General features: G+C 39.6%; 1 protein-coding gene across 4 annotated transcripts; it reads left to right on the plus strand.

Moving 5' to 3' along the window:
* Positions 1–2102: 2102 nt before the first annotated feature.
* On the plus strand, positions 2103–12531 carry ca7 (carbonic anhydrase VII). 4 transcript variants are annotated; one of them, XM_086289475.1, is made up of 8 exons: positions 2203–2277; positions 2404–2515; positions 4043–4240; positions 7608–7726; positions 8002–8097; positions 8238–8300; positions 8412–8567; positions 10771–12531. In XM_086289475.1, exons 3-8 carry the CDS (start codon positions 4150–4152, stop codon positions 10888–10890), a joined length of 645 nt encoding a protein of 214 aa, XP_086145601.1. In that variant the 5' UTR covers positions 2203–2277; positions 2404–2515; positions 4043–4149; the 3' UTR covers positions 10891–12531. The 4 variants fall into 4 exon arrangements, with proteins under 4 accessions (XP_086145609.1, XP_086145601.1, XP_086145592.1 ...); XM_086289483.1 differs by lacking the exon at positions 2404–2515 and having other exon boundaries at positions 2103–2277; XM_086289466.1 differs by lacking the exons at positions 2203–2277; positions 2404–2515; positions 10771–12531 and adding exons at positions 3127–3530; positions 9207–10738.
* The last annotated feature ends 837 nt before the right edge of the window (positions 12532–13368 follow it).

Raw genomic sequence — 13368 nt, forward strand, 5'->3', positions numbered from 1 at the left:
TGAGGTGGGATGGATTATCTCAATATGGCAGATGTGCCCACTACCACACATTTGGACTGATTTGTGACCACTGTTTGGGAGGGATGGTTATATTGTGTATCTGGAATGAATTTTCGGTCTCTATGTCCATCCCATGGGGAATGGGAGCAAAAACAAAAGTGTTGCGTTTATATTTTTGTTGAGTGTATCTAAACTGTGTAGTAGTAATATGAGAAATCAGTAATCTGAGAAATGTAATTTCTCACCCTGACCGGTTGAGGCAGATGGCCGCCCCTCCCTGAGCCTGGTTCTGCCGGAGGTTTCTTCCTGTTAAAAGGGAGTTTTTCCTTCCCACTGTTGCTCATAGGGGGTCATATGATTGTTGGGTTTTTCTCTGTATGTATTATTGTAAGGTTTAACTTATTATGTAAGTGCCTTAAGTTGACTATTGTTGTGATTAAGCACTGAATAAATAATGTCTAAAACTGAAGTTGATACTTGAGGTGGTGTGTGAATGACATTTTGAAAAATTTAAATTGTGTGTGGAAAGACATTTCTTGTAGTTAAGCAAATACTTCAATGAACTCATTTTGTTTGGTAATGGAATAGGATTTAATTTTATCAGAAATCCGTACAGTAATTTTGGCTGTGGATCACAGGGTGCAGAGTGGGGGTCACCCAGAGTCATAATCCAGTGAGATATCTGCGTCACCTCTTATAGTTTTCCTGTAATCTGAGGTCAAAGATGAGAATATTAAAAGTACAGTAGAGTAAATTGTGCAAAGTTTACTATCAATTTTCTCAAAAACCGTACAGTAATTTTTTCTGTGGATCACAGGGTGAAGAGTGGCGACAGCCTAGAGTCATAATCCAGTGAGATATCTGCGTCACCTCTTACAGTTTTCCTGTAATCTGAGCTCAAAGATGTCAATATATAAAGTACAGTACAGTAAATTGTGCAGTTTACTATCAATTTTCTCAAAATCCGTACAGTAATTTTGGCTGTGGATCACAGGGTGCAGAGTGGAGACAGCCTAGAGTCAGAATCCAGTGAGATATCTGCGTCACCTCTTATAGTTTTCCTGTAATCTGAGCTCAAAGATGTCAATATGTAGAGTACAGTAAAGCAAAATGGGAAGATTTTACTATCAATTTTCTCAAAAACCGTACAGTAATTTTGGCTGTGGATGACAGGGTGCAGAGTGGCGACAGCCTAGATTCATAATCCAGTGAAATATCTGCGTCACCTCTTACAGTTTTCCTGTAATCTGAGATCAAAGATGAGAATATATAGAGTATAGTACAGTAAATTGTGCAAAGTTTACTATCAATTTTCTAAAAATCCGTACAGTAATTTGGGCTGTGGATAACAGGGTGAAGAGTGGGGGTCACCCAGAGTCATAATCCAGTGAGATATCTGCGTCACCTCTTATAGTTTTCCTGTAATCTGAGCTCAAAGATGAGAATATATAGAGTACAGTAGAGTAAATTGTGCAAAGTTTACTATCAATTTTCTCAAAAACCGTACAGTAATTTTGGCTGTGGATCACAGGGTGAAGAGTGGCGACAGCCTAGAGTCAGAATACAGTGAGATATCTGCGTCACCTCTTATAGTTTTCCTGTAATCTGAGGCCAAAGATGTCAATATGTAGAGTACAGTAAAGCAAAATGGGAAGATTTTGCTATGAATTTTCTCAAAATCCGTACAGTAATTTTTGCTGTGGATCACAGGGTGCAGAGTGGGGGTCACCCAGAGTCATAATCCAGTGAGATATCTGCGTCACCTCTTACAGTTTTCCTGTAATCTAAGCTCAAAGATGAGAATATATAGAGTACAGTAGAGTAAATTGTGCAAAGTTTACTATCAATTTTCTCAAAATCCGTACAGTAATTTTGGCTGTGGATCACAGCATGCAGAGTGGGGGTCCCCCAGAGTCAGAATCCAGTGAGATATCTGCGTCACCTCTTTCAGTTTTCCTGTAATCTGAGCTCAAAGATGAGGACATTAAAAGTATAGTTGAGTAAATTGGGTAAATTTTATTGTTAATTTTCTCTGAATCATACAGTAATTTGGGCTGTGGATCACAGGGGTGAAAGTGGAGATTAACCAAAACTGGGAGTGGATTGTGAAGTAAAATAGTGTCAGGACAGAAAACACTGCGTTTCTAAGCCAGTCGGCACCTATACCGTAATATGCGTAAGAGTAGTGCAACAACATTTTAGGTGCGGCTGGCGGGGCGGCTAGCTTGACTGCGACTTCGTAAGTGAGGGCTCACTTGACCGCAGTGATATAACCAGGTAAACTCGCCACATTTTTAAACATTTTGTTGTTCAACAGCATCAAGACTGACGGAGTGTGTTTGAGACAACCTCACAAGTGTCACAGATGACACATTTGGCGTTTTTTTGCTGGTTTGTCGGTAGGAGCTCCTGAAACGCAAGACTGCCACACATCTGTTCGACCAACGCCAGTTGATCTAAACGCCAGTTGATCTGGAACACCGGCTGGGTGGAGTGGCTGGAGACGAGTGTTGGGGTGATTTATGACAGAAAGATAGCAGAAAGAGTGAAAATGAAGGATTACAAGATGGCAGTGAGACTTGCTGTGATGAATGGTTTAGAGATGATGTTACTCACAAAAAACAGTTAGTTTTATTACCTGAAAAGTAATGCTACAGAGGAGTTTAAACATAATTATTTGCACAGTTAAATAGTCTTTTAGTCTTTTAACTTAAGTAAACTTATTATTAGTGCAACCTGTGTAAAAATCAAAATATATTTTCAATACCTAATACCTCACTCATATAAAATGGCTTCTGTAAGAATCATACAGATTATATCACTGCAGGTGTTTATGATTGTAATTGCTTGGGTCTTCCTGGGATCTATAACAATTAAAAAAAAAAAGTAACTAAAGCTTTAAAATAAGTGGTATGGAGTATAAAGTATTCTTCTATATAATAGATTATTACAAAATATAGTATATAGCTTAGAGTATAAAGCTGAAGCAGAAAGAAATACCTAAAGAAAAAAGGGGGATTACAGTACATCTGTATGTTAGTAAAATACTCAAATGTGACATTAAACTTCTACGGGGCCAAGGTTTCGGATGAATAATAATACATCTAATTAAGAATTTGACTTTTTTTTTTTAAATTTAATAAAGATCCCAAACCTACAAGCAGCAGCAATTAACAAAAAAAATATTGCACAAACTAAATAATATTGATTTGGCATGTCTACATCATGGAAGCAGTGCGAGGAAGATTTCTCAAAGGGCACCTTTTAGTAGATCACATTCTTGATTTCGCTTATTTTTCTTTTTTTCAACGAGGTGTCTATTTTAGCGTTCAATGGTCGTGCGCGCGCCCACACGTGTGGGCGTGGCAAAAAGAGGTACCTTCCCCATTGCCAGTAAACTTGTTGAACAGCTGTACCCGCTGATGTCCCTACCTGTCCTTCACGTGCGCAACGAAGTGCCGCTTGGTCCGACTGGAACCTGCAGACAGGGACAATGACGGGACATCACTGGGGATACGGGAAGGAGGACGGTGAGATGTTCCAACCTGCAAGCTCCAGGCACTGTTTTCCTGCGTGGAGGCAATTAGCAATTTAACTGGAATAAACGGCCTGTTTGCGGTGCTTCGTGTTTTACTCAGACGTTAAAGACAGCCTTTAAATCCCGATTAGCCCTACGCTTAACGGGATAAACGGTTTCACCTCAACCTGACAGTCCAGTCGAATTTGCCCTGAGTTACAGAGAGTGTAATATTTTTAATTTTGCTCTGTCTAATGTTCTTAAGCAGACTTATTCTGTGCTGTGCTACATTGCCTTAATGTTATTGAGAAAGTCTATCTGAATTCCCCGATACCTGTTTAGGACCAAAGTTTTAGATTATGCCACCAGCCTTTAGTTGTGGCCTGGAGGGAGAAAGCTTCATTAGTTTAGTTGCAGGTTTATTGTTAGGTGACACACTAACAGATCTGGTGCAGATCATTGTAGCTGCAGAATTGTGTGTGTTGTAAATGTGTTTGTTTTTGATTATATTTGTTTCTCCCATAGGTCCCTCTTCATGGTATAAAAACTACCCTGTTGCGGAGGGGAACCGGCAATCACCAATTGATATCGTCCCCAATGAGGCCTCACATGACCGCGATCTAGGCCCTATAATGACAAATTATGACCACTGCACCTCCATTAACATCTCCAACAATGGACACTCCGTAGTTGTGGAGTTCAATGACTCAGATGATCGTTCAGGTGAGAAAATAGTGCTTTTGTTTTGTTTGTTTGTTTGTTTTAAATTCACTTCAATGATATTCTCGTTCCACTTTACCTGTTGTAGTTATATTATATGTGTTATATATGTATTATATGTGTTACAAACATGCCCATATCTGTTTTAGAAGTTTATATAACTGCCGTGCAACTATAATAGCAGCCGAAGACAAACTTGATCTTCAGTCTGACATCTGCTGCCAGTTACATGAGGGGGAAATCTGTGCTAAAAGTTTACTTCCAGTAATCCTTCCCTTGATTTCTCGAAAGCAAAACCACGTGTAAAGCTGATTATTATCACAGTTTGCAAATAAGCCTCTTATTATGCTGCAGGAAAGCGTAAGCAGCACTTATCTGCATGACTGTCTGTCTGCTGGACAAGAAATATAATGATGTTGGATGATCTCAGTGGTTATGATGACAATATTTGTCTTTATCACTGGGTGGATCTGTGTTAACCAGCCAGACATTAGCATGAATGATAAGCTCGGAAAAGTAGGCTGTTTTGCTCTGACGGTTATCACAAAACAGCCAAATGGCTGTTTGCTGAAATATCGATAATAACGATGAAATAAAACACCCTCAAAAAAACTGCCATCAACTACAACCTTAGCACGATTTCTCTGTATTTCAAATGTTCTGCACAAATCCTCTAAACCCGTTGTTTGTTTGCCATTACACGTCTTCCTCAGAACTCACTTGGATGAGTGACAAAACTTTTGTCGCACTGAAAACGCCACATCCAGGTGAACAGAATCAACATTTTGGGAATGCCAAAAACAGTTATACTGAGACAGGTGCACACTGTTAAAGTTGTTATAATAAAACAGAATTATAATAGCTAACATGATTCATAAGTGCAGGTGGTTTATGCTCTTCTTTCCTCAGACAGATATTAACAGTAGCGTTACGAAGGTCAGGATTTACAACATTGCTACCTGACTCTGCACATTATTCATTTATACATATTTATCACTACAATGTAGATGGTGTAAAATGATATCTACATATTATTAACATTAATATCATATTGTTGATCATTGTTTCACATTTTGTGCCACTCCTACACAGCTAATGTGACCTTGAATCATCTGATCCTTTTTGTCACAACGATGTCAGCAGCATCACAATGAATAACAATCATCATAACAGTGGAAAAAGTCCACATCCAGCAATGCATACCACAGCCACAAAGCAGTCTGCAGGGTCTCCTGTTCTCATCGTGGCATAGATTAAAGTTACTATTTACCCTTGTTAAAACTGAAAAACAAGTTCAAAATATCCTAATCTTGATTTTGCATGAGACTGGCAATTTGCATCTGAAGCTTAAGCTGGTGCCCACAGAGGTCTGTGAAACGTGACATTGGAGACTTTGCTTCTATATCAGCTTTGACTGCAAAATTCGATGATTTGAAACCTCCTGGGTAGGGATGGGTACCGGTATCCGGTGCCATGATGGAGACCGAAAAGCAGCGCACATCTCGGTGCTTTATTTTGGTGCTTTTTTTTTCCTGAGATGTCATACGCTTTGGATTCCAGCCAATCATTTAACCTTTGCAAGCGTAGTAGGCGGGCCCAGGTGCGTACGTTCTTTTAGAGTAGAGCTACAGATGGAAACGCCCAAGGCGAAGCGGTCAAAAGTATGGCTGTACTTCACAGCAAAAGATGCAAACTCAGCAGCCTGCAACAAGTGCTTTAAGGTGATGCTGTGCAAAGGAGGTAACACCTCGAATCTGATGAAACACCTGGCGACACATAGTGTTTTTTTAAAAGCAGAGAAATGCACCGTATTTGATAGCTTGCTGCGAGACCTCACACCGAGCACATCTACTGCCTGTTATCGGTCCTGGAGTTTGCAACATCCCCCAAGAACCCGAAGAGGAGAGTCCTGGCCCCTAGCCCTGCCAGTGTAGCAGAAATGATGACGGATGATGATGGCAGCAGCAGCCGTTCTTCTCTGCGTGAGTAGCTTAATGTTGTTCGTGTGTAATTTACATTGAGTAGGCTAACCACGTTATTAAATGAATGCACGTAAGGTGAACTAGCAAACATCATCATAGCTACATGCGGCTGTCTTCTTGTTTGATGACAGATACTCCCTTCACCCTGGCCAAAAAGGCTAAAATGACCAAAGAAAAAGTGGGAAACAGTTAAACATGAGAGGTTTTTGGACAAAGTTGGTGGTTTTTTCCCCCATTGATTAAGCACTGCTTCCAGTCAACAGTGATACCATAAATCCCCTATAGCTGCAGAAAAGGCTGACATTGTTGCCTTTTTACAAAAAAACAGCTAAACATGAGAGGTTTTTGGACAAAGTTTGTGTTCTTCATTCTTTAAGCACCGGTTCGAGCACCGTTTAAGCACCGGCACCGTTTCAAAAGTACCGGTTTGGTACTGGTATCGGTTAAAACCTAAACGATACCCATCCCTACTCCTGGGTGTTGACTAATGATGTCAGACGTTCGTGTGATGCTACACAAAGGATAGTTTGTGATGTGTTCTCATGAAATGACATTTTCTAATGCCTTCGCAGATATTCAAATTCACTTTTATTTTTATTTATGCATGCAACAAGTCATTTTAGGGCACTATGGAGTGACATAGAGAAGGTTAGATGGAGCTGAACTAAGTCTTCATGGTTCTAGAGAAAGCATAGAACATGTATGAGGACAACAAGGCAGCGGTGAGGCGTCTGCTAGGAGTCACAGATGGATTCAAGGTAGATGTGAGATCACATCATGGATTGTCTCCAAACCCCTTCTTGTTTTCTACACTGATGACAGGTTGACAGATGAGGTCAGACAGGAGTCTCTGTGAACTGTGATATTTGCACAGTTCACAGATTACATTGTGATCTTTGGTGACAAAAAACAGGACTCAGAGCTGGAGGTGGAAGTATGGAAGATGTTAAGATTTTCACTGAGATTATACCATATGAGAATCAGAAATGAGTACATCAGAAGGAAAGCTCAGGTTGAGCATTTTGGAGACCAAGTTAAAGGAAGACTGAGATGGTTTGGGCATGTTAAGAGGAGGGATAGTGGTTCTATTGGACCAAAGATGTTGAATATGGGACTGCCAGGCAGGAGGAAGAGACCTTAGAGGTGGTTCATGAATGTCGTAAAAGAGGAGACAAGATGTAAGTAGAGCAGAGAGAAGCAGAGCCTCTGCTGTAGCGACTCCTGAAAAGAGCATGCAAAGAAGAACATTTTAGGGCTCTAAATTTTGTGAGGCAGAGACCTGCGAAGAGAAATCAAACAACAAAAGGTATGGGGAAGTGCTTGCACGGAAACACCAACACTTTTTTTTTTGTTTACCTCTACAGTACATCTCTCTGTATCTCCCACAGTGATCAAGGGAGGCCCACTCGATAACCCCTACAGACTGAAACAATTTCATTTCCACTGGGGTGGAAAAGGACATGGAGGCTCTGAACACACTGTTTCAGGAGAAGGCTTTGCATCTGAGGTAGGTTTCTGTTGAGTTTAAATCCTTTATCTCAGTATCTGATGGCCAAATGCAGGTTAAGAAAACTTATATAATTATAATAGGGTGTGTGTACTGGTAAAAATGTATATGGTAACAGGTGGTGGTGCAGACTTTGCTATAAAAAGATATTTATACTCATAAAAAGATACTGATATTCTCTTATTTCATAGCACACAGAAAGGGCTGCAATGTGGTATGCATGACTTCATTTATTTACCTTATTTTTCTTATTCTTTTTGTTTCCTCGCTTGTAGCTTCATTTAGTTCACTGGAATGCTGTCAAGTACAAAACGTATGGAGAGGCATCAACTGCGCCCGATGGTCTTGCCGTTCTTGGTATCTTTTTAGAAGTAAGACATTTCTCTCAATCCCATCTTCTGTCCTCATGCCCGATAATGATAGTATGAAACCATCTTAGTGGAAGTTAATAATATGTGAGAAACGTGGCGCATGCATGTGTGTGTAAAAATATATCTATCTGTTATGTAAGACAGGTGATGACCACAGATGGCTCCACATGATAACGGATGTTCTGTACATGGTGAAGTATAAAGTGAGTAGCCTAGCTGTGATTGTTGACTTATTTTATTGCATATATAAAAAAAAGAATGGTCTGTGAGTTGCATTTTTGCAGTGTTGCAGCTATATTGTCTTTATGTTTCAGGGCAGTATCACAGATTTCAAAGGTTTCAACCCCAACTGCCTGCTTCCCAGCAGTCTTCACTACTGGACCTATCTCGGCTCTCTAACCACACCTCCGCTACACGAGAGTGTTATCTGGATCATCCTGAAGGAGCCAATCGAAGTGTCTGAAAAGCAGGTGAGTGCTGCAATTGTGACCACTTTACACACCCAGTTTCTAACTTAGGCAGTGCTTTTGTTTTGCATTAGAAACGTTTTCTGTTCTACAAAATGGAGACGGAGAAGTGTGGCTATATTGTCATGACATGATTGTGTTGGGGATGAATCATTAACAGTAAATGAGTCTATACTCCACCAATAATCTTATCTGTAATAGATAATGATTATTCCACGTTCTGTTATACAGCCACTCAGAGACATCATTAAGTAGTACTCAGCAGTGGGTAATGACTCTGGCAAAAGCTCTGTTTTACTAAAGTAGAAGATCTACAATCGTTGCTTCAGAAGAAGAATATCAGGTGTGATCGTTTTTTCATAGCGTTTAGTTAAAAAATGAACGTATTAAACAGAACCGTGAAACTGTCAGAAATTGTGACCTACATTCATCTGTAAGCCAGTATAGCTTGAGGCATTGAAGCGCCAGTTGATCACTCAGTTGTGACAGCCACGAGTCTTCGTCTGTATTATGGTTGGCTATGCTCCACTGGTCTCCAGGGAGTGTATAGAAAGAAAAAAATAGCCTTTAGGGGGAGGGGTGGTCTAGCACATAAGCACAGAGCCTTATCAGAGTCCTTGTTTTGCGGTCCTGGCGGTGTAGGGTCTGACCTGGTAACTCCAATGAGGCAGTGGATGTTTGGATGAAGCCAGGACTTACAGTCAGCAGACAACACCTCCGGACAAAGTGGTTGTAGTAAATCTGGCATTGGTAATGAAGAGGATGGAAGGGGTGATTTGTGTTGTTTTCGCAGCTGGAGCGATAGCAAGCGCTCCATCCCTACTTTTCTCTTGCGTTTCCTCTCCCTGTGCCGTCTGCATTGCTTGCTGTTCCCGACAGTAAACCACAGAGGACACAGTGGTCTTGCAATCTCAGGTGGGATACTGTTGGTCCAATCCGAAGTAAAGTCCAGGTTCAAAGCTGAGACAGATGTCTGTTAGTTCCTGAAGAATGAAAGTGATCAGTAGATTGCAGGAAGACTCAATGAAAAGGTGTAAAAACATAAAAGGTGCACAATAGTTGGGAGCGCTGTGCCGCTGCATACGTCCATATGTGCTGCCATCTTTGCACCAGTCAAGGTTTCCTTTGTTTTCAAACCACAGTTCATAAAGATCTTTTTTTTTTTTTTTTTATCCACGCCTCTTAGCACAGAATTTAATCAGAAAGTTAAGGTCTGATAACTGCAGGATGTCAAAATTAACTAACTGGATGCCTGCACACGCCTTCCAGGTCCCCCTGTGAGTCTCTTGTAGCCACTGCTGGCCAGTCTCAGGATTATTCTATTAATTTGTTGATTTTTTTTTCCCTTTATTTTCTCTAGTTGCCTGTTTTGCAAATCTATAATTGTACATGAGGAACCAGAGGTTTTATTGGTGGAGGCACTGTGGGTGTTGGTCATGAACTATCTATAAACCCATATCTGTAGCATTGCTTGGGGTGAATGTAAGACAGGCAACTGGCCCCACAGACTATAACTCCATTCCTCAAGCCTTTGATCCCCTCCAGCTGATTATCCTGATGGGTGACTGGATGGGTACAGGGATTTAATTGAAAACTGCTTACATGGAGACCCAGCAGGGAAAAGCCTTTATATAATAAGGAATTACTCCTGTAGGAATTACTGTTTTTCATTTCCCTACATAATGGTAGACACAGAGTTAGAGAGGAAGTGCCAAACTCTAACTTGGTTTTGTGGGTACTTGTAAGTTTAGGAAGCTGTTTTATCTGTGCCATGGAGCTGTATTAAAACTCATCAGTGAGCCACAGCTTTGCAGTGAGAAACACTAGAAGGTCATTAGAAAGTTCTAAATTGATCTAAGCTGATCCTACGTGTGTTCTGCTGTCAGTGCAGCATCAAACTGCCTCTAAAAAATTTGCTAAACCTGCTGCTGTTTGAGTAATTATTGCAGAAAACTGCCCAAATGCTGTAGGCAATTGTTTACAGAAATCTGTTTTTGAATTATGACTACAGTATAAGTGTGCTTGGAGATGGGAAGCCAGGTTTGCTTTAGAGATGAGCATATGTTGTTGATTATTGGACCTTTCATGGGATTTGTTAAGTTATACTCTGCATATTTGTCTTATTATAGCATCTAATATGGAGGAAGGGTTGTGCAGGAAATGAATGTCTTTTCCAGAGTTCATGTTTCTGTCCCTCTGAATGCAGCTGGGGATGTTCAGAATGCTTCTGTTCACCGAAGAGGACGACGATCAGAAGATGCGGATGGAAAACAACTTCAGGCCTCCCCAGCCTATCAAAGGGAGGAGAGTGCGTTCCTCCAATTAATATGACCTCTGGAGGTCTGAAGTCATAAATAACCAACGCTGTTTTTAGACAACAGTAACTGCAATAACACGAGAATACTTTCACCTCACGATAGCTTATCTTGAAGGGTTTGTGATTGTAGGTAAAACAGAAGTAAAACGTTGCAATAATTGTCATCCCTGGTGGTGTACCCCCCACCCATGTGAAACTTTAATGGCAGTAGAGGGAATTATTTTAGGGGCCAAAAAAAAGGATTTTGTTAAGTTTACTAGGAAGTAGAATAAAACCAGCATTTACAGTCATTATTATCATTATCACAATCACAAACTGTAAGTTTAATAGGTTGCACCAATACTTGAACCAACGATTAAGGAAAACAAGAGGGCACAACAACAAGCACAAAACCTTTTCACTCCTTTTATCATATATACCTGCTAATCCCATATCGTTGTAGTCTGTAGCTGTTTCCAGACTAATGCCATATCCCTTTGCTGTCTGCAGATCTAAACCCCCCGTACTGATTGCCATTGATTCCTTGTTAATCCAGCCTGGATTCCCAGTCCTTGTGGCTATAGATTCCTTCCAGTAGGGCCAGTGATGCTTTTATCTCAACTGCTCCGTGGACCATAATTGAGTGCATGAAAGTCAGGCTGTTTACAGTCCACAAATGCTATTAATCCCAAAACATGGTAAATGTTAAGGTCTTATTAAACTTCAGGAGTCCAAACAAGGCCCTATTTAAAATCTTTGAAGCGTTCTGTGATGATCAGATCATTATTAATTCTGTCGGCAGCATCACACGATGGTTATTATTGTGCAGGATGTATTATTATTATTATTATTATTATTATTATTATTATTATTATTATTATTACATCTATGAACCAGCAACAGGGGGAAAAAAGTTATAGAGTTTTCACCTAAAATCTGTGTTCGTGTTCACCATTTGAGTTGCTGTAACAGTTGCGTGACTGTAACCTTTTACCTGTTATCCAGAATTAGGTGGAGTAATTAAAGCAAATGTTTAAACTCTATCATTGATTAGAAGAGGCAAGAGTTCAAGGTAATTAGTAGCTAGGTTGAAGAGCAGTGGGAAATCTGGGCTGTGATTGGTTAAATATTTACCACCTGTGTTGAAGATGTCTAAGAATACACTGCTTTGAACAACTAAAAATACAAAATGTTAAATACTATAATGTTAAAATGTTAAGAATCAATGTATTAGCAAATATTTTGTAAGGAGAAGGACTTAATGTCAGAAAACTGTAATATATGTTTCAGTATGTATTACTACCAGACTGAAAATATAGTACAGCAATACATAAACGTGATAACCACCATACTTGGAGAAGTCCAGTAACATTTTAGAATACAGAGCCGATTTGTTTTGCTGTCGTATATTTATCGACATATATCTATGGGCCCTAGAGTTTAGCTACAATATTTGTCCAGCAGATGGCAGGTTTGGCTGTTTTATTAAAGTTCTAGACTGAATTCTTATTTTTCTGCTATTCATCAAAAATATTTTCATAAAATGAAATTTATATTTACATGTCTGTTTAAACATTTAAATGGTTATTTAAAATATGTAGCTGTTCAAATACTGCTTTATTTAATTTAATGTATCATTAAATAAATGCTTTTTTTTCTCTCCTGCACCTTGTTTCTACATTCTTAAATTGTTATTTTCTTTGTCAGATTTATTTTATTCTCATTCAGATTTTAGTTACCTATTTATTTGATCTCTAGCATATTCAGCTTGTGTTTATTGTCCTGCAGGTGGCAGTGTCTGCTCTCATTTGTATCAAATCCAGTAGCTACTGATTTGTTTTACACTGAACGTGATAAAAAAATTCACAGAAAATAAATAATTTACAACAGTGCATAGAAACCAATGGTTAAGTAAATTAAGTGATGCATTACTGGTAGGAAAAATACAACATTGTCATCAATGGCATATTTTATCTTACATCGGAGAAAATAACTTCGATAACACTTGACCTTGTCATTGCTGTCCTTTGTCACTGTGTAGGTGTTCAAGAGGTTGCATTACCTCACCTGGTTTCATTTCCACCTGATGTCTATGGAAAAATTCTGCCTCCTGGCTAATGAATAAAAAATGAGAGTAGGCGTATGAAGTATATCTGACACATATTCTCAAGTAATCCCTCAAAAATAGCATCAGTGAGCTTTATTGGGACTGAGAATACCTGAGCGGGCACATCATCTTCAGCCACGATCGATATGCCATGTAATAAAATACTACAGTCAGACCTCAGAAATAGTCGATCACATGTATTTTTAGCACCAGGATATCTACTTGCTTGTCATAGTGATTATTTTGCCAGACAGAGCAACATCTTTGCAACACTGTGAAATACAAACCCGCGGGATAAAAAGTTGTTGTTCAGGCAAAAGAAGAAAGTTGTCTGGAGAGTGTCGTGACAGTCCATGTATTTGTGGAGTACAGAGAAATGTGCGGTGCTGGGGCCAATCATC

The sequence above is a fragment of the Aulonocara sp. 'chitande type north' Nkhata Bay genome, linkage group LG1 (assembly GCF_057382095.1).
Source record: "Aulonocara sp. 'chitande type north' Nkhata Bay isolate Kocher_YH1m ecotype deep benthic linkage group LG1, A_spYH_male_GT1.1, whole genome shotgun sequence".
NCBI classification, from domain to species: domain Eukaryota; kingdom Metazoa; phylum Chordata; class Actinopteri; order Cichliformes; family Cichlidae; genus Aulonocara; species Aulonocara sp. 'chitande type north' Nkhata Bay.

Excerpts from the sequence above, each read along its gene's own strand:
- ca7 (XM_086289457.1), top strand. The coding sequence starts at position 3,494 with ATGACGGGACATCACTGGGGATACGGGAAGGAGGACG. Across the intron at positions 4,241-7,607 it reads TGACTCAGATGATCGTTCAG|TGATCAAGGGAGGCCCACTC; the intron begins GTGAGAAAATAG and ends TATCTCCCACAG. Across the intron at positions 7,727-8,001 it reads GAGAAGGCTTTGCATCTGAG|CTTCATTTAGTTCACTGGAA; the intron begins GTAGGTTTCTGT and ends CCTCGCTTGTAG.